This window comes from Atta colombica, unplaced genomic scaffold (genome assembly GCF_001594045.1).
Source record: "Atta colombica isolate Treedump-2 unplaced genomic scaffold, Acol1.0 scaffold274, whole genome shotgun sequence".
Lineage (NCBI taxonomy): Eukaryota > Metazoa > Arthropoda > Insecta > Hymenoptera > Formicidae > Atta > Atta colombica.
In genome coordinates, this window is record NW_017259375.1 from 1,019,172 (window position 1) to 1,041,411 (window position 22,240).

The window sequence follows — 22,240 nt, forward strand, 5'->3', positions numbered from 1 at the left end:
ATTTTCGAGTTATTATATCATAAATGAGTTAAATAAACATTATTCTATTAATCATTAAAAGTGAACTTATAATTTCATTAAAGAATCGAAAAAATTGTCACAATTCAAAAAGAATTTTCAAGGATATTTTCATAAAAAACAAAATTTACAAAAATGTGTGATAACATTAAGAATATATTCTTTTTGCAATATTATTTGAGTCAATAATTTTCTGTCAAATTCTGAAAAATAATTTTTCTCGCTTTTTGGAAAACTTAATTTTTTTAGTTGTGTAACTTTTGAAATAAGAAAGGATTATAAATTATGATTAATTTATGACAATATATATCGAGATTCTTAAAATTTGATTTTTATATTGAATCTTTCTGTACTTAAATATCTGGATAATTATTAAATATATTAATGAATTTAGAAAAATAAAATATATGTGTTGAAAAATAAAACACATTTGAGAGTAGGTTTTGATTAAGTATAATTCCGCGAAGTCATTATGCGAAAAGATTTTCATGTTCCATTATAAATCTCTTCATACTTACACTGTAAAAAATAAAATGTTAATTTTAATTTATAATCGTATAACAGACTTTCTGAGACATGTAAAAATGTTAAAATTAACACAAACTTAATTTTAACATTTTTGCATGCTTAGAAAGTCCACTATACGATTATAAGTTAAAATTAACATTTTATTTTTCACAGTGTAATATTCGGAGAGAAGAACATTAATATCTATAGACATTGGTCGCAATTGGTCTCATTAAAATTACAAGGTTCCTGCATATACTAAGGAAGAAACGTTTTATCTCTGACAGGAGATGATGTTTTTGGTATATGCTAGATATCATGTTATAACACCGAACTCATGAAAATTCACACGGCCACTTGAGCGTTAATTCCCGGCGGCGGTAACACGCAGCCACTGCCGCCGGCTGCCGCTAGTGTCGAAGTGCCTTGAGAAAAGTGTGATATTAACACGATCATTAACGTCGCGTCGACGTCGACGAGCGAAAGCGCGCGTTTTAATCTCCTCGCTCACGCAACGCGCGTGTTGTCTTGTCTGGAACGCGAATTAATTAATCCTCACACGCGATTTATTTCGCGATTTATACTCTAATATAGTCCGTCCGTAGCTTTGAGGGACATTTGAATCGCGAGGTTGTCTTCGTCTGAGACGTCGGACGAGACACTGGATCGCGAGATAAGTCGTCTACAAGGGTAAAGGCGTTTGTGGACCGATGTCGGCGATCATGGCGGTGATCCTCGTGCTACCCATGTCAGCTTCTTCTTCAGCTTTGCCGAAAGCGCGACGAGAGAAGGCGGAGTGGTATTGCACATAGGCGGGCATCACGTTCGATGAGGTCGAAACACACAATCGATGATACCGCCGTGTGTGGCTCCGAGAGGAGGCCCAGCCTTTTCTCTTCTTCTTCTTCTTCTTCTTCTTCTTCTTCTTCTTCTTCCTTCCTCCCTGTCTCATTTGAACGCGATTATTTATGTTTTCTTTCGTTCTCGCCCGCGCCGACGCCGACGCCGACGCCTGCAGCCACTAAAATCGTAGTCTCCTACCTCTTCGGCCTCTTTTCTGCCTCTTCTGCTTCCTCCTTCCTTTTCTTAAACGTCGATCTTCGCTTCTTCGACCTCGAGGGGAAACAAAGAGGATGCAAACAGAGCCGAGAATTTAAGAAATTTATAACTGCGATTATCGAAGATTATTCGACAGCCAAAGGCTAGAATATTAGAAATATTCTAGGTGTTTCCAATTCAAAGAACACAAATTCAACGTTCAACTTGTAATAATTCGAAGATCTAATTATCGTGTATATTCGAAGATCTAATCGCTAACAGCTACTAAAAATCTGAGAATTGGAAAAGAATCTTTTTAAATGTTAAAGATTTTTAGAAAATGTCAAAGGTATACGTATATATATATATATTATACAATAGATCTGAAAATTTTCTTTTCTAAAGTTGCAGAAAATTAAATTTCCCTGCTGTTCTTTGTCACTCCTCGTCTCATTTTCTTCCTTCTACTTCCTTTCTATCTTTTGCTTGTTCCTGTTTTTATTCTTCTCTCTCGAGTTCCATTTTCTTTCTTTGGCCGACCAGCTCGGCTCATTTGGTAATGCTCGAAAGCGGTGGCAAGTGTCTGAATTATTGCCCGACACATATGGTGATTGTTAAGGGGCATAGTCGCCCATATTTTTGGACATTGCCCTACATAGTCTAGCGACGGGTTTATAGCACTTTCGAGCGATTATTTCTGGCATGTCGTTACATCGAGCTATTATGAATTCGTTCAAAATGTTTACGATATTTTATTCTAACAAATTCAGCGTGGCAATCGTATTATATAATTATTCTTCAGTTAACTTGAAACAATTTACAACCACGTTTATGTGTAACGATATTTATTAACGATATATATATGGAGTATATATCTTTTTAATAACAAGTCTGATGTATTTGTACATTTTTTAAAATTTCCATTAACAAGAATTCTTGTGATCGTAAATGTGGGAAGAAAACAAAATGACGCAGAATCATTTTGATGATACTCGATGATGTCCCGCAACCTTGACTGTAACTTCCGCATCGCGTCGATTGCAAAGCAAACCGCGCTTATTTACTATTAATGCGCACTTACGCACCTAATTTACTGCAATTTTGCAGGCGGGAGACACTCGCACATCCTGCGACGAGGACACGAGCGTGCGCAAACATGTCGTTAAACGTGTGTCGCAATTACGTCACCGGGTATATTGAGTAAGGCGTGCATTGTGCCTGCGAGCACAATTTTGCGCATCCGCAGGACACGGCGTCCTGGGACATACAGAATAATTATCCGTAATCGCGTAATTATCAGGAGTTCTTCTTTATACCCTGCGTCTCCGTTTTCGCTTTGCGCAATTAGGTACTCGGAACTGAAACGCATGCGGCCATCATTGCATGCGTTTCTTCTTAATTTTGTCGTGAAACGAGAAACACAGTTAAAGGAAGAAGAAAAGAAACATCATTTATTAGTACTCTCTGGTTTTCTAACATAATTTCATGTGATTATGTTAATTAGTTTCATATTAAGTATAGGGTGATCGACCCAGCACTGTATTACCCGTCTTCATTTGCTTTAGACATGAGCTTCACATAGGCACTTCTCCCCATCAAAGAAATACAATATATGACGAACAGTCGGAGAAATTTAAGTTTAATTTAATAAAGATAACAATCATATCGCATGTAGTCGAGAAATGTTGAGCTTGCTGTGCGAGTTGGACTTCCAACACGACGATCAGAAATACTACAAAGCGGAGTGCCACTTTGTTGACAAATAAATTTCTAAAAGTGAGAAGCTAGGTACTTCCTCGAGGCGGCAAGAGTAACACAAGCAAATACAAAGTGCGTGGACCGCGAATAATAGATGACGAAAATGTCGACTATGCCGTCGATAAATAAATATAAAGCAACAAAAAGCATTGAAATTCGTATGAAGGTAGCGTTGTAAATAATAAATGGCAAACAGAAAAATGACTACGATTCATCATATTGACACGGATTCATACTAAAAAATTAGTCCGAAAGGTCGAAAATTCTCAATGAGATTCACGATGAGCACTAATAAATATATTTTGAAAACGGATAACTCTTTTCGAGAATGGTAGTATGAATGAGAAAATATAAATGCAATTATAAATATTTCTACACCGAGGAAAAAGTATTTGGTACTTGTGGCTATAATTACATGATAAAATAATCATTATTAGATATTAAAGAAGCATTGGCCTTTAAGTTAAAAGAAATAACATTTTTTATTATTTTTAACTTCCATATGAATCAAAATATAAATTAATTCATTTTTGTAATTAATTTCAAAATAAACAATGTCCATATGACCATAGTGCACGTATGCACTTAGTAAATAATAAATTTAATTTAAGTCCAATTTAATACATCTTTTGTCAAATTTAATACATTTTCTAATTAAGTTAAACTGTTTAACTCCATATTGAGTGATATAAATAGTGACGACCTGCAGAAATGATTAAAAGTACTTAACTTAAATCAGATTTAATTTGACATTATAAATTCAACAGTGTAGAAACTATTTTTATAGTTATTATTACTATATTGTTATATAATGTAATAATTATATAATAATTATATTTATAATTCTATCAAAAAATATTGATACCAAAAATGTCTGTAAATTATAGTTAAATTATAATAATAGCAGTCATTTTTTCTCTAAATGTAAGCAAACTAAATTGGAAAATTTAACTAGTATTCTTCTTTACAAGTTTCAATTTTTAATTAACTTATATATATAGTATAGCATTTGCAATTAAAGATATATTAAAATTAAATTTATTTTAAAAAATTATTATCAACGAGATTTCATAATTCATTTGTGTCTTAGAAAAATCGAAGAAGGAGTGACAAAGTCTTCGACGGAGTCGACCATGGAAGCATTAGCTCGCATAATGGATGTCCACAACGACGGGAAGGAGAATGAAGAGAGGAGAGGTAGAGCAAACGACGAAGAGCACGACTACTATGAGAGAGGAGGCGACATCATGGGACGATAAGGAGCCGGCAGAACGGATGGAGGAACTCCCCGGCGAGCGGGCGGCCGGAGGGAAGGAAGAGAGGTGGCAGTTAGGATATGAATTATGACGTGGTGCGAGTGAGAAAGACGAATCGAGTCGGTCGCGTAGGTCGTTACGAGACTCGAGAAGGGAAGCGCGAAGGCCTGCCGGGGAAGTAAAAGGCAAAAAAAAGTGCCGTCCGCAACGATACACAGTATTGCCGGGAGAAAAAAAGGTAGTCCCCGCTAAACGAGCGCACCCCCAACGATGACTGTGACGATGACGACGACGACGAGTGACGAGAAATGTGCTAACCGCAACGAATGGCTTTCGAGCCGGTATATATCGAACGGGAGAAATTCAGTAAATCCAAAAATCAGTAAGTTGTATATATGGATGTGTATCAGCGCTGATGGAGAGCCCGTATTAAAGTGCTGAGATCGTTTGCCATCGGCAACCAAGCGCGACTTGTCGGTGTTGAGCATGGCAACTTGAGTTTTGCATGAGAACCTCTCAACCTTTTTGTAGGTGACTGAGAAAAATATTCTGGTTAAATCAAAAAGACCCAACCAGAATGGTATTGTGAGGCCAAACAGAATTTCTGGTTATGGTAACCAAAATTAATTGTGCCTTTCAATCAACATATATTAAATAGGTTTTACAGATGCAGTGTCAGAATCTGTGTTATAGATTTTAACGTCAACCGCAGAGAGTTAATCAAATGTAAATGAAATGGGGAAAAAAAATTGGCCATTTTGTTGGCGTTGGAATTGCTGGCACCATTCATTCTTTCCACCTGCATTCCATTAATGTTATTAATATTCTTGTCTTATCTTATTGCCCGCAACTATTTCAGTATATCCCTGCTCGTATATCCCTGCAAGCTCATCAACTATCTCTCTGGTGCGGTCTTTTTAATATATCGCCGATTCCGATCTTGTCAACAACTGTAGCCTTCTTTTTCACCGAATCTCGGGGGGCTTGTCTCACATTCTAAACAAGTCGTATCTACCTATCCATCTACCATGCAACATCCGCCGTCGCGCGCTCGACTGCATTTCTACGTCACTAACGCGCATTCCATGCACCTCTGTCCTTCTCCATCTCCTTGCTCTTGTTTGACCGCGGCGCCCACCGTCGACGTTCGCGATGATCATCCGCTGCTTCCTTTGCTCTCCCTGTACCCCACTTTTACATTCTACCCCGTCTATTTTCGAACTCGTTGAAAAGCCATGGCGACAGCACTTTCGCACGCGTCGCCATGTTCGCGAACGCTCATCCTGATGTGTCAGGAAAATTCAAGGACTTCTCGCTAATTTGTCGTATTCTCCTATCTTTTCTCTACAATTTTTTTTCTAATACAGATTACTAACTCTAATTGGTATTTGTAGGCCCAGTAGATCCAGAAATCTTCTTCTACTATATATTGAAAAATATTGTTTATGACAAATTTTCATAAGTTTACTTAATTATATTAATATTTACTCAATTATATTAATATTTTAAGTAAAGATATTTTAATTTAAAGTAAAGTCCACATTAAAATGGACTGCAAATATGATTAGTTAAAGAAATTTCGGAGCAAATACCGATTAGTGCTAAGTAGTAATCAGTGAAAAATTGAAGAGAACGCCGATTGAAGTACAAGGAATTAGAGAAAGCTAACATGAAAGAAAAACTTTATATAAATGTGAAATCCTCCGACAAATCTGCCAACAGTTATAACAAGTTGCATGAAACTTCTCTCTGCAGGCCGTGACTTCCGCTCAGCACGAATTGGCATAAAAGAACGTGCTGACTATCATCTTGAAGAAACCTCGACGATCGAGATGACAATCGGTCGACGATATTCGACTCTTCAGGAAGATGCGAAGTAAAGAAAAAAAAGAAACAGCAACACACGGACAGATGGAAAAAATTCGGAGACGACGAGGAAACCGCAAAGAACGATAATGACGAGACGAGAAGACACAGAAAGCGAGAGGCACAAAAGAGAGGACGTCGTGGAAGAGAAACTGGCTCGAGGTAATTGCCGGGGCGTCTCTTCGCACCTCATCATCATCATCAACAGCCGCGTTGCCTTCGTCGTCGTCGTCGTCGTCGTCGTCGTCGTCGTCGTCGTCGTCGTCGTCGTCGTCGTCGTCGTCGTCGTCGTCGTCGTCGTCGTCGTCGTCGTCGTCGTCGTCGTCGTCGTCGTCGTCGTCGTCGTCGTCGTCGTCGTCGTCGTCGTCGTCGTCGTCGTCGTCGTCGTCGTCGTCGTCGTCGTCGTCGTCGTCGTCGTCGTCGTCGTCGTCGTCGTCGTCGTCGTCGTCGTCGTCGTCGTCGTCGTCGTCGTGGGTTCCTGGGACCACCCGTTAGAGTCACCGACGTTGTCGGTTTTCGTGCTGTCTTCGTCAAAAACGACAGTCTAGGCGAAGCGTTTTGCAATAGTCGGATAACACGGATCGAAGGATACCCGATACTTGCACGAAACACTTAATTATATCAAGTCGCGCTAGATTTGACGGATCGTTGCGCTGTTTCCTATAATTTTAATTATAATTCTAATTTTAAAGATTGCTGTCACATGCATTTTGTGTATGTTAAAATTATCTATCCGAAAAGCATTCAAGGTATTCTTCGTAATATTTCCTTAATAGAAAAATATAATAAAAAATATATAATATTTGAAATTCCAAATAAATGTTACACGCATGAAATAATTAATTTAAATAAAACAGAAAGGCAATCTTTTTACAGCATTTTTTAAACATTTTTGTTCTTGAAACAGAAACAAGTATTAGATCGCACCATAAGATTATTCTTCATAATTATTTGTCACAAATTGCTCTTCAAGAATTAAAGCGAAGAATTTCGCCCGAATCGAACTCAAGCTGTGCATTCTCCCTTTGAAAAAAAAAAGCATGTCATCCCTCAAGAGGATCCACGACCGCCGTGTTGCTTCTCGCGGCAAGAAGAAAAGAGATCGATTAAACGGGACTGGGATAAGCATCGGAAACGATGCCAGATAGTTGTCCGTTGTCGCCTCTGAAGATCATAGATCTTACCTATGTCGAGATCCAAAATTCCAGCCGCCGTTGCGGTACGGAGGGAACGACGAAACTGAGCTCGACGGTGCGACGGCGGCGGCGGCGGTGGAACGAGACGCGCCGCGACGCTCATGGAATGCGAACGACGCTGACCTGGACCACACATGACGCCGCGGTCGGCTTTAAACGACTATCGTGAAATACGATAATGCCCCGTCGTTCTCGTGCGCTGAACACGGAATCTGAACTTGGACACGGAAGACGGCTCGCCAAGAGGTCGAGACTACTACTGGCACACGCGGCATTTCCTTACGATCGTTTCGACTGTTGCAAGTGTGCTTTTTGGTAGTTATATGCGCTCTAACAATGACGAGACTATTTGAGGAGTATCGCGTTCCTAGTATACATCTGCTAACTTGTTCTATGTCACCTACTACTTAATAAATCTCAAAGAATATCACTCTCTTATTTTAAAACTGATGAAAACTAAAAAAATTGTAAGATTCTTATAAAATTAGAAAAACTGTTTTTCAATTTGATAAAAAGTTATTAATTAATTAAAAAATATTATCAGCAAAAAGAATATATTCTTACATGATTGAATATTATTTTTGTTACTTTTTCGATTCATAACTTTTGAAAAATCACTCTTTTTGAGTTGGAAAATATATTTTAATGGAAAATACATTTTCATATAAGTTTTAAAATAAAGAAAATTATTATCAAAGAATTAAATCACAATGGAAAAACATTAAGTAATACATGCAAAAAAATGATGTTATATCAACAATATTATTTTAATTGAAAATAATCTTATTAACAACAGTATTAATAAACAAATAAAATTTTATTAAAACAAGAGCATGATGTATTTGTATCATTAATAATGTTATTGAATTAATAAAATTTTCAATTAAAATATATATAATGCTATTGACACAATATTATTTTTTGTTCAGCGCAGATTATAAAAAAAAGATAATATAAAACTACAAAATATTCCGTGTAATATTTTCAATATACAAAATAAAAAAGAAACGATGAATGATTCTCTCAATAAGTAAGTAGCGTATCTACGACACTCTCGATACGCTAGAGTAGCGTATCTACGGCACTCGTTAACGTTGACGTATCCGCGAGGTGTTACGCCAGTGTCTTCACACGGTCGCTCGTTCTCGACAGAAACGATTATCGAGGATGAAAGAGAGCCGCAGCAGGCGAAATGGAGGAACCAGTCCCGTGCGGCCGAGACGTGGTGAGACGTGGAGGACCGGAGGCGACCGGACGATCGGACAGACATTACGGGCCGTGCTAAGGAAAGACGAAGTGTGCGAGGCTCGAGAAAGAGAGCGAATGGGCAAAAAGAAAGGCAGGAAAGCACAACGGTAGCGAGAAACAAAGTGAAACTTACGAGCTGATTCTGATAGGCGGTGACAGCGGTGAATATGGCCTCCGGGAATATGAAGGTCTTATGCGGCTCCTTCTCGAGGTCCACGATCGGCTTCGTTGTGCCCGAGTCTGGTCGCTTCACCAGGTGGATCCTCGGTTGATACTTGTGCATGGAGTTCAGCACCAGCTGCAAATTAATCCAAACTGACTGTAGATTCGACGTACAACAAATAGTGTAAAGTCACACAAGAAAATGAAATGTTGATGTATGAGTGATTTTACAATGGAGATTACATTTGCCTTTAAAAAGAATATCATTATGTCTATAGAGAGATATACTGTTAAAGTCACAATGTCAAATTATATCCAATTTAAGTTATTTTTAATCATTTCTACACTGAAAAAAAATTGATCGCTGCAACAATTTAGATAATAAAATATAGCATTTTTATATGGCTGCAGCAATCAGATTTTGGTTGTAGCAGCAAATTTTTAATTGTGTTAGTCTATCCGCAATGTCAGTATGATTTCGATCATACGAGGCATATAAAAATGCTATGCCATATTTGCTATCTAAATTGTTGCAGCAACCAATCTTTTCTCTCAGTATAGGTTGCAATATATTGTTCAATATATTGTTAATTTAATTAAAACAAAGGAGTTAAATAATTTAACTTAAAAAAAGATATTAAATTTAACTCAAATTTATTATTTACTATATGCATATGTTAATATGATAATATTTACTTTGAAATTTACTTTGAAGCAATTTTACCAGAAATGAATTAATTTACATTTTGACACATATGGAAATTAATAACAAAATATTATTTAAATAAAGTAATTGGATTACCATATTGCTCTTCTTGATACCTAACGATGTAGAAATTTTGTAAATAAATGCTTGATTTTCCAAATAAATTTTCTTGGATAGAACTTTAATAATAGTTACTTGTATAATTTAAAATGCTCTTGCATTGTTAAATATTAAAAAAATCAAAATTCTATAAGTTAAATAATATTAAGTTAAATGATAAAAGTTTTGTTATTTAACTTCCAAGTACATCAAAGTGCATTATTTTAAAAAACAACTAATCAACTCATTTCTGTGATTGTTTATTTTAATTTATTTTAATTGAACTACATATTTTAATTAAATTAACAACATTCAATAGAAGTAGTGGCGCCTACAGAAATGATTAAAAATAATTAAATTGGATATAAAATCTATTATAAATTTAACATTGTATATCTCGTATGTTAAGTTCATAATGCCATAAATATATCAGCTATTTATGATGTTCTTCAATTTTCGACACGCTACGTTTTTACTATTACTTGTATAAATCATCGTTTTCGTGACGCAAAATTTAGACGACTATTCCTTCTCAAGTCGTGTTATAATTCAAAGAGACAAATGAAAATAACATTGCATGATCGAAAGATCTCTCCACACAAAAATCGCAGGTGTCCGATTTCGTCCAATTAAAACCGCAACGAATTAACCGACCGATTCGATTCGGACGATGTGAATATCGTCGAACAGTTTCACGCGTTTCTTTATGCTTCGCATTTTCTTCCAGCCCTTATTTCAAAGGATATCCATTAGATATTCTCAAATCGCTGACGGCTCATCTTTTCCCGGTGACGAAGACGGCGAGATTACATCGAGTTTCACGTTGCGTTGACTTTAGTCGTTCCGGGATTTGAATCGGTGACGAAGCCGAGGGTATGCGATAGCATTAACAACAACAGCGAGGATCGGCCGTACGGGAAGAAAAAGCGTATGAATTAGGAGCATCTCGGGCCGGGCGCGCTCCCCCGTTACCGTTCAAAAGAATCACTTTGCTCGCGTCTGGCAGCGTGTAATACCCTGAATACAAAATGAGTACCGTGAAGAAGCGCTGCCCCGATCGGAGTTCCTATTTACGTCAGTCATCCGATGAATTAAGGGCCCCGATGCGCCGGCAAGAAAGAGGAGCTCGGGCTGACAATGAAACGGAGGAAAAGGATGGGGGGGGGGGGGGGGGGGGAACTGAAAGAAGAGCGAGGTGGGCGAAGACGCGGCTGAGATTCTCGTGTCTTATGACAAACGAGACAACGGACTGTCAAATTATCCCGTGGAGCGACTAAATCGCGCTACGATGAAATTCGTTTTATCGACGTCATTTTTGTTCTTTTTTGTAAACGAGACGAGATGGGACGCGAGGTTGCTTGAATTTGCGGTGATGACATCCTTGATGACTTTTTGATTTTAAAGCAACGTGAGGAATTGACTCAATTAATTTTCTTTCACTCTCTCTTTCTCTCTTTCTCTCTTTAGACACAATAATATTCCTTCTAAATGCGAATGTAATCTTTATATATAACGTTGAAAAATCACCCGTATGTCATCACTTCATTTTCGTATAACTTCACGCCTTTCAAAATTCTCATAAACGCTTGGCAATGTCATCACTATTGAACTTTATTAGCTGCAAACGCCTTTATGTAAAACTAGTCGTGTCACACTATGTATGTAGTTATAGAAAAAGAAAATTGTCCAAGGAAAAAAATGTATTTCGAAACGGTGTAAAACGTGAAAGGTAAGATAAACGTGGTGTAAAAGCTTTAAGCGACGAGGCGAAATGCTGCCGTGTTGCGTTCCACTTTGCTGAACTTTGTTGAACCTAACAATCGATGCCGGTCGACTTATTAATGCAACAACCGGAGGACGCGGTAGGCGTGCACTCGCTGTCTTCGACACCGACAATGTCGTACTTTTAGTCGCAGCTGCGCCGAGTAACGTGTAAAAGTTTAATGCGCGAGTTGTCTCGAGACAGCTATGTCTGCCCGTCGCGAGAAAAAACGTGGAAAATTCCTTGTCCGTCAGAAAACGTCGACAGTTCAATGGAGTTCTCACATTATACGACAATTAAAATTAACCGATAATTAAAGTTAACTGAGATATGCAAAAGGATATTATTTTTTTAAATTAAGTTCTTTTTTGTAGAATCTTGCTCCTTGAGCTATAGAAATTTAGAGAATTTTTTAATTACACATAGAAGTTGATCTTAAAAGAAAATTTTTTTTCACAATAATTATAAGTTTTAATTATATCATTATACAGTTATGATCATAATAATTTACCACAACACTTTCATAACACAAATATTAATATATCCTTTCTCACAAATTGAATATAGATAGGTATTTAAATCGATACTATTTTAAATTTAGAAAAAATATTAGGAAGATTATAAAAATTACTAATAAATAAAATATTATAAAATAATTATAATTGCCTTTCTTTTTCATATAAAAATATAATCAATCTGTTTCTATAATTTCAATAATAAATACTTTTTAAATTTGGAGGTAAGAAAGGAGCAAGAGAGGTTTTATTTCATTTTATTTCATTTTGTCACCGATTCGCAGATCATTCAGAATGGTAGCATGGCACTTTACATTCGAGAGAGATCAATGCACGTTACTACGTAAACGCACAATCGAGTTATTCATCCTGCAGTTGTGAGAACTTAATAATAAAGGTCGATTTTCGTGATGGTCTGACAAGTGTCACGAGGAATTAACCGGAATCTCTGTGCGAGAAATAGATGGTTGAACAAGACTTATTAATTAATTAATCCAATAAGAAACTTAACACATCCGTCGCAACGCGAATTGGAATCTGCACCTCGTCTTGCTTTTTATAGCGAGCTGATATAGAAACGGAAGTACAAAGATAATTCATACGAAATGATCAGCGCTGAACTACTAAGTTTTTATTCACAGCTTCATTGAGTTTGAAAATCTAATTCAATTAGCGACACGAAACTAATACGTTTTCCTCTCGTCTTTACTTATAGTCGTTCTTCCTCTGGTCTTTACTTATTCAACATCTTTCGAAAATTGACAGAAATTATCATAGCAATTCAATTATTGTGCCAATCTGCGCAAACTCGCAGTTCAGCGATTGAGCTTAATGAGACAGGATGGGGGATGATAAAATTTTTCTAAAGATACTCACGTGTCCATGCCTGTCCATGTCGTTGTTAGTGAGCTTGACTTTCTCGAAGGAGACGACCTGCTTTCGGAGCTGCTCGCCCGTAAAAGGTGAATCCGGATGGACGTAGAGTCGGGCTGGCGCCGGCGGATCCGCCTTTCCGGCCACCAACCAGCAGCTCCTGTGATATGCGTACCGATACCTTTTATTGTCGACCGGTACAATATCCATCAGGACCGCGTATCGACTGTCCGCCTTCAACCCGTTGAATGAGACACGACACGTCGGAAACATCCGCCTACAGAAACACAAATGTATATCCTCGGTTAAAAAAGAGGTCTGTAGAATTCGAATTAAATTTAAAACATTCCATTTTTCAACAATTTTCAACTACTAGTAATTGTCGTTTGAATTAGCAATTTGATTTCCGCAGTTATAAAACTCGAAGCTGCACAGTAAAAAACACATTTTGTATTTGTGTTAAAAAAATCGATCCTTGTTTAAATTTTTATTTGTTAATTTAACATAATGTGATGGTGATTATTTGAATATTTTGTGTTAAGTTGATATTCAACTTTTAATGTTAAAACACTATTTATACATAATTAAACAAATAACATAAAAATAATATATTTTCAAACGTAAAATTTAAGACATATAAATAAAATATGTTAATTTTTAATATATTATAAATGTTATAACTTGAAAATATTACAAATATTTGATATAATATTTGATATATTATAAATGTTAATTTTACTGAAGAAATATACTTCCGCAATTTGCATAGAAATTGTCAACGTTATATTGTTTATATTAAATTTTTTACATAATATTTGTATTACTTCCTAACATATTCGTCTTATTAAATTAACATAAAAATTTAGATAGACCATTTGGGACACAAAAAAATGTGTTAAACTTAACACAAATTTTCCAATTGTGCACAAATCTTTAAATTGTTAATAATTAATTCCCGACTCGATACAGAATCCATAAACTGTCTTCTGACAATTCCGTTATAAAACTGCAATTCCTAGACTAACTTTTATGACTGTTAGGTAAAAATTAACTAAGAATGATTAATTAATTCTTCGTCTTCTGCTAGTGACGGAACTAGAAATCTTTTTAGATATTTTTGATAAAAGAAAAGTGTCGCGCTTTATCAATCAATGATCCAGAATGATTTCGCGATAATTTTAGGGTTGACCCGTTCACGATCATCGAAGGGGCAAGAAGAGAATAAGCGAAGAAAGAAGGCCGACAGAGGCGAGAGGGAGAGATGGGCCCGGACTGGGGATTAGTGGTAAGGGGATCGCGGGGGCAGGGAACCTGGCGTGAATGTTTTGCCTCGGAGGCCAAACATTAATACCGTGTCGGGCCTCCCGCTGCTCGACCACTAAAACGCGGGGACACCCGCCGATCTTATCTACGTCTTCTCCTCGGTCCTTGTCGACTCGGTATGCATTCATCCCGCCAGCGCCACGAGTGTGAGTAATGCTTTTATTTATCAAGCCGTCTTTTGTTAATGAATTGAACGAGGGAGAAGGTGGGTCCTTACCCTCGCGCCACATCACCCTCCTGCCCCTTCTTCCTCATTTATGCCTGATTTTCAACCCTCCCCTCCTCCCTTTCGCGCAATCATTTTTCTCGTGACCGCGTGCACACTCTGCGAACTCTGAGGATGCCTGCGACTTTTTTTCTGTCGGATTAGCCACCAAATTCCCGTCCCGCCGCGAAGATGATGGCTTTAAGGATGCGTCTGAAAACTCAGTCTGAATACCGGGAACGCAAAAATTAGTAAAAATAAAGGATACAGACAATCCTATTAATACATTTACTGTTTTTTATATTTTCGATGTTTTATAGTTTCACATTTTTGCAACAGAAATTGCATAAAATCGTCAAGTTAAAAAATTCATGCGTGGAACGTAAATAAGAAAATTGAACTCTGCCCTGAAAATCTCTAAAGACAGCGAGAAGCGTAATTTATGGAAGAAAGAGAAGAGGTCGCCCCGATGGGAGGGGGGGGGGGTAATTCCAGGACTACCTAGCGGAAAGTCTAAGGGGTGATAAAGGGGCGGTAAGTTGACGGCTGAAGGGAGCGTCGACCAATGTCGCTAAGACGCAGATCTAATTACCGACGCACGAGTAGGCGCGCACCCGGCTGGAGGAACGAATCCCCCGCAAAAGAGAATCTACGACGAATAAAGAGCAGGGATGTTGCCAGTCGTGGCGGGCAATTAGGCGCGCGTCGGCCGCGTCGTCCCTCCCATCTTTTCCGCCTCCTTTCTCTTCCGGAAAGTTTCCCGGTTCCTTGAGAATCTCGTCAGTGTTTTTCTGTGCGACCATCCTCATATCCCATCTTGTTAGATCATAGCCCAGGGCTGGCGACTTTAACCCTACTTACGAAGATTCAACATTTTGTTCTATCCACGAAAAAAATATTTGACAAAGGCACAAAAAAGAATTTTGATGATAAACTACACAATTGGAAAATTTGTATTAAATTTAACACATGTTATGTTTTCAAACTAAATCTAGTCCATTTAAATTTTTATGTTAATTTAACACAAGATGATATGCTAGAATGTAACATAAACATGACGTAAACATTAACACAACACAATATTTTGACACAATTTGGAAATATATTTTCTCAATGGAAAATTAACATTCATAATATATTAAATAATCTTTTATTCATTTATTTTAAAATTTACGTTTTAAAACTACATTACGTTATTTGTTTGCACACTTATAAATTGTCATTGTGTTATTTAACGCTAAGAAATGTTATATCAAATTAACAACCGTCAGAGATATGCTAAAAATTAAATACAAAAATTTTATCAAAAACTTTTAATAAATTTATATTTTGCTGTGTAAAAAAAGTATAAATATTGTCTGTGATGACATAGAAATAAATTTTAACTTATAGCACAATTTAATAATCAATCAATAAACAGGATTTTAAGCCATAATTCGTTTATTTTTACTTTTCTCCTTAAATAATGCCTATCGTAATTATGTCAAAAATGCATTTCTTATTCTACGATCAATTCACTCCATAGAACGTCACATCAGTACAAAGGACTATTCTACGTCGATAGTTAACTTCGTGTCCAATGTTAGCATTTCCGTCGTTAAGTCGAAGATATATGTTTGAGAAGGTGGTATATCGCGAAGCCTCGAGACAAACCGCGAACATAAAACTTCTCGACTGCCTTCCGCGAATAGGCAGCCCCTGAGAGATCCCTCCCTGGACTTCTCCCCTCACAGTGTGATCCCACTCGTATCCTCACGCCTCTGGTCACCACTGCTCGTCCCAAGGACCCTTATAAACTGGCATAAGCTCGCCCGGTTTCTACACCGGCCCGACTAATTGACTGACGGTCAATATAGCAATTTAACCCGCCAGCTTGCCACCAGCTCGTTCTCCGTTTTTTATTCTTCTACCTCCCCTCCTCTCGATCCCTTCTCCTTCCCGTCTATGGCCCCCTGCGCTCAGGTAGTCTTAACTCTTTCACAGTTTTATATTACTGGAGTATATTTGTGTGCAGCATTCTTATCCTTTTATTTGTACGATGTATTGCATTATGTTACTTTCTTGTTATTCGCAATTGAATTTGTTTACTCATAAAGAGGCGAGCAAGCGGAAATATTGCACGTGTACACGTATGTTAAGCTTACATTTCATCTAGCCGATCACTCGCTGCGTTTTTATATTCCCGAACCAATTGAGAGTTTCATGTTTAAATTTTTATTATTTTCTTTCCTGTCGTTTCCGAGTTCGTGATCCATACCATGTCTATAGCTTTTTTTATATTCACGATCTCTAGCCACTTGTTAAATAACGTCGGCTTACCGCAAAATAGATAGTTGCATCGATCTCACTAATATTCTCGCCAATTTTCTCTTTCTCTTACCTCTCTCTCAAATCAATTTTTTTTATAAATAAGAATCGATAAGATAATAGACTGCTGTGTGACAAAAAAAATTTATAGTTTTGAAAATTTTATCTTTCGTAAAACAGCGATAAAATCTGCGAGTTCTTCACGTATTATTTATTTCATTTTTATTATTAGCAACATATTTTGTATTTGTATTAAAATAGAGATGTCTGTTAAAATTTTTGTGTTAAATTTTTAACATTTCTGAGTGTTAAGATAAAATAATTTATTAAAAAAAATGAACAAATAAAAATAATATATTTTAAAACGCAAATTCTATAATAAATGAATAAAATGTATGTTATTGAAATATGTTAAGTTAATATATAAATTAATTGTGTGATTTATAATACAATTATTGTAAATTGTATTGAAAAAATATGTTTCCATAATTTGCTTACAAATTGTGTCAGCGTTATATTCCTCGTTAATTTTTTACATAATATTTGTGTTAATTCCTAACATATTCATATTATGTTAAATTAAAATTAAAATTTAGATAAATTATTTGGGACACGTAATATGTGTTAGTAAATTTTCCAACTGTGTACTCTTTACTCAGATTTGAGTTTCAGGATAGCATTATTGCTGATACTTTGCCTATTATTTGTGCAATTTCTAATTTTTTTTACGTTTTTTACGTCTTTCTGTAATTTACAAATGCACATCAATAAAATTATTATTACTATTATTATTTATATTTCATTAAAAGTTGTAAGTTATAATTTCTGCATCACGCGTATTATAAAGGATTAATCTCAATAAACTTTTAGACTGCTGTTTGTTTCCAGAATAATATCGTTTTTTTTCCCGTTTCTACCACCTAATTCCCGCAATTAAAAGATCGCAATTTCAATGCGATTAGAACGTTTGCTTATGTTTCGATGTAACGTGTCAGGCGAGTGACAGCTTGCTCAGGGTAACGACACCTCTCACCCTAACCCTAGTCTGTTTCTATCGCCGGGTTTCCCCTCGGGAATTTTCGTGGGTGTCGCGACGTGACCCGTGGCAGGACGTGATTGAGTTTGCAGCGACATCGCCCCGGGGGCGACGGCGGTTTCGGGACGAGGGCCGAAGGGGTGATCGGCCGCGAGTAATGAGAAAGAGTCAATCGCCCCGACGTTGTCCAGGAGAGAAATTCAGCCTGCGATGTATTAGCGGTACATCGTCCCGAGGGAATTCTTCCCTGGAGCATCTGGTTACCTCGGGAATCGCATTTATCCCCTCTTCCTCTTGTTCCCCTCGAAAAAAAAGGATTGTTTCTGACTGCAATCCGTCTATTAATCGTTGAAATACGCACGATACTAGTCTTTCTATCTCAACATCAATGTACAATAAAATAATAATCATATCTCACGTTTTCAAGTATTGTTACATACAATTTTAGATTTATCGTTTGTTATATCAATATGTTGACGCTGGCGGAGATAACCGCAGATTGCGATTTGTATGTATTACGGAATCATGTTACACAATAAAGAATTATGTAATATACGAGTATTCATCAAACATTAAAAATAAAATAGACTTCAAAATTAAAATCACGACATAATAAAAAAAAAATAAACGATTTAGTTATAACAATTAATAATTGCGCAATGTCATTGAACTTGACTATATCCGACACCCAGAGAAAAAGTTGCTTTGATTTAAAGAAATTTTCTTTGCTATACGATTAAAGAAAAAAATTTCTTTGATTTAAATATTATTTTTTAAAATCAAATAAAATTTTATCGATTTAAAAAAATTATGTTCAAATCCAAGAAATGAGGTTCAAATCATGATTTCTTGGATTTGAACATAATTTTAAATCGAAGCAATCTTTTCTCTGAATGCGACAATCATCATCACGTGATTAAAACTTATCGATGTCCATCTGAAATGCCTGCGGCAGTTATCTTCGATACCGACAAATAAATCAGCGTTATAATTCAGATAGCGATCATCCTTTCAGGCAACGGAAATCGGACATCGATAATTTGAAGTACTTTGACCTTACCTGCCAGTCTTTGTGATGATCATCTCCGTGCCGAGCTCGTTGAATTTATCCCAAAGATCCTTGGTTTCGAGGTGGCACACCACATGCCTGAGCTCCTCGCAATTCGAGCGTTCTTGGAGCAGAGGATTCGTCACCGGCGAAACACCGTTTCCACTTGTGCTTCCGGTATCGTCCGTTTCCGGCTCGTCCTCCGGATTGATCGTCTCCAAGACTGGCGGGGCACCTCGAGCGACCCCAGAACCGCTGGCTTCCCTTTCTGCAATCCATGTTTTCACAATGTTCAGTATAAGTATTAATATCGTGTGCGACATAAAAAAAATGTAATGTATATCTATAATAAGCTGTAATACTATATAATACCGAATTATCCTCTATAGAACGTACTCGTCGACGCGTCATTACTATAAATTATTATCCACCTCGTGCAGGTTTTTATTCACCATCAACGCGCCGCTGTACGGGTACACAACCGGAAACGACCGCGAGAGGGAAACCGCTTCCGGCACGATCCGATATAAAAATCGAGGATCGCTGAAGCGTAGTAAAACCTCATTGCAAGCGAAGGCAGTCGAGCTTAAGGACCGGCATTTATCACTGCCGTGTCATTGACGCTCGTTTTTACCCGTTCAGAAGACACTAAAATAGCAACGGCGAACGGGAGTTACCGTGAATGAACCACGCTCGATGAATATTTAAAAGCCATTCAATTACAGTTATATTTCGCCGTTCATTCTCCGTTTCGCGACGATGTTTTTCTTGTACCGACGATACTTTCGCCGCTTCGCGCGGCGAACGAAATTAAAAATGAGACTCCGTCAATTCGTAATTTACGAGAGGGCCCGCCCATTATCGCAAATCGTTATTAATTTTGTCCGAAGGAGCCGACGTATTGCGATAACTCGATTCTAAATTACGCATATACAAGTCTCGACACCGATTAATATCTCTGTACAACGCTTTTATGCTGCGCCGCATCCTACTCCGAACCGAAGTTTTTTCGACCCTTCTCGCAAGAAAATTTTCGCATTTACATATATGTGCGGACGTTAATGAAAAATCGCTTTCGTGACACGCAATTATTTATTTATCGTTTATTCGACAACTTTATTAACGGAATAACGAAGAAAGGGATGTCTTTGATTAAGATTTTAATTGAAAATTGAAGCTAAAAATGATAAATCGAAACGAATTGAAACGATGCCCGTCCTGTTTGGATTTCGATCGCGATAATTGAATACATAATATGAAGTTATAATATTAAAGAGTTTAAACAAAAACTGCAATATCAATAATGATGCGATGTACATAAATGTTTTATCTACTTTAATTAATCCAGTTTCTTGTTTTCACTATTAAATAAATCTCAAGATATCATCGGACAATTTTTATTGTGCAGCGCAGAAATAAGATCGTATCGCAGTTGTGTCAAAGCACTTGGAAGTATATGGCACGAGAGGCATAAAGTTCTGAGAAAATCACGTTGATTAAAACGTCTCACTTGATTAATACCGCAAATTAACTCGGAGACGCCGCGTCTCATTCAGGCGTTTTATTTCGCGTAGATCGTGCTAATCTCTCGCGTTTATATGCGTAAAGGTTTACGTACACGCCAATTCAACGTAGCGTTGTGCACATATTATGGTTCCACGCCGTTCAATCATATCGACGTAAATCTAAGCGTAATCCATTTAGCGGTGGTTATAGGTATCCAGCTATCGATGATAATATATTGTTGGTCTGGCGATAAGCAGATTCCTTCGACAGTTTGGCATCGCGATCGATTATAAATAACGCTGCGAACGTACCGCGCGAGAAAAGCCAGCTTTACAATTATATTACGCAGATTGTTTCCGATTTTAATGACGTAAGGAAAAAGTAATAGCTGATAAAGCGACGTATTGCCGACGTCGGCGGTGATTAATCGTTGCGACACACAGGCGACAGGAAGTCAAGCTCTCTTTTTCAAGATACTTACACGCGAATTTCTACAGGATGTGATTGTACGACGCAAGGATTGAATGCTCGATGCATGTGACTCGCCGACGTAAAGGGTTAATTTTGTTTTAACGACCTTCAGCTATTGTTAAGATAAACATAATTAAGGAATAATTAACATAATTAAGGAATAAAACTTGAATTTTTAAAAATTACAATTGGCATATATAAAATTAATTTCATTCGCACGATGAAACAGAATAAATTTTCAATCATGATTCGTAGTTTATGCAACGGAAACCATATCGATGCAAAAGTATCCTGAGACGATTCTTTAAAAAATTCACTGGCAATTTTTTTTTTTTATAGTTTTCCGATAAGGGCCTTCTCTGCGCACGCAGTTGAGATCAGAGTTATTTATATCTAACGGGAATGCGAGACCAGCATCTGCCATTTTAACAGGTCCCTTCTCTGCGTAATTCGCGGACACGTATTTACCACGTGCGCCTTCGCGTTTCCATGGTAAGAGCCGTCGTTGTACTCGAGGAAACCGTAATAAACTTCGTAATGGGCAGTTACGAAGTACCGACCTGGTTGGTATGTCAGGTGCCAGCTATCAATTTTGCACGTCGATGCCGCGCGCGCGAGGAATTAATTGTCCATTCGGCATAAGGCGAAATCCAGCATCGGCTTTTCCGGTTTTCTCTCTGCGAAAATCCGTAATTGATCACCGCAGTATATACACTGTGCACATTTCTTTTTCCTTATCGGAAAATAAGTACGTAAAGAAAAAAAAAAATTTTAACGTCACTAAGATAATACGAATCGATTACAAGTCAAAAGCAGGATGGAGGCACCGCACGAAATATAAATAAATGTGTGTGAAACATAAATAAATATATAAATTATTGTATTGACTGTCAAATAGAATTTTGTATTTTTTAAATATAGAAAGACTGATTTTGCTGAAAGATTTAAATTTCGCATCTGAAAATAATTTTATTGAACTATCAAAATATTATGTTAGAAATTGAAAAGCAGTGTAATGAGCAATGTTGCAAAAAATTTTCTAAATTTTAAACTTACAAAATTATTTTGATCTAAATAAAATTAATTTCTAATTTATATCCAGCAAAATTTTAGATCTTTCAGTAAAATCATTTTTTCGGTCGTATATGATAAAAATATACGGAAAGGATGGTTTTGCTAAAGTATCTAAAAATTTAGCTAGATACAAATTTGAAAATAATTTGGTTAGACCATCAAAATAATTACGTAGGATACTTATAATAATGTAGAAAACTTAAACTTTTTTGTTACTAAAATGTCAAAACTTTTTGCAGCATTGCTCATTATGTCTCAGATATTCA

The 22,240-nt window shown here is 36.8% G+C and overlaps 1 protein-coding gene across 1 annotated transcript in view; it reads right to left on the bottom strand.

Moving 5' to 3' along the window:
* LOC108689622 (T-box protein H15-like) overlaps positions 1-22,240 on the bottom strand; it is a 56,802-nt gene that overhangs the window by 10,757 nt on the left and 23,805 nt on the right. The window contains exons 3-5 of the mRNA XM_018196480.1: positions 18,936-19,191; positions 13,008-13,281; positions 9,021-9,185 (exon numbers count right to left, since the gene is read on the bottom strand). Coding sequence (XP_018051969.1) covers positions 9,021-9,185; positions 13,008-13,281; positions 18,936-19,191 — 695 coding nt within the window. The remainder of the gene's footprint in view (positions 1-9,020; positions 9,186-13,007; positions 13,282-18,935; positions 19,192-22,240) is intronic.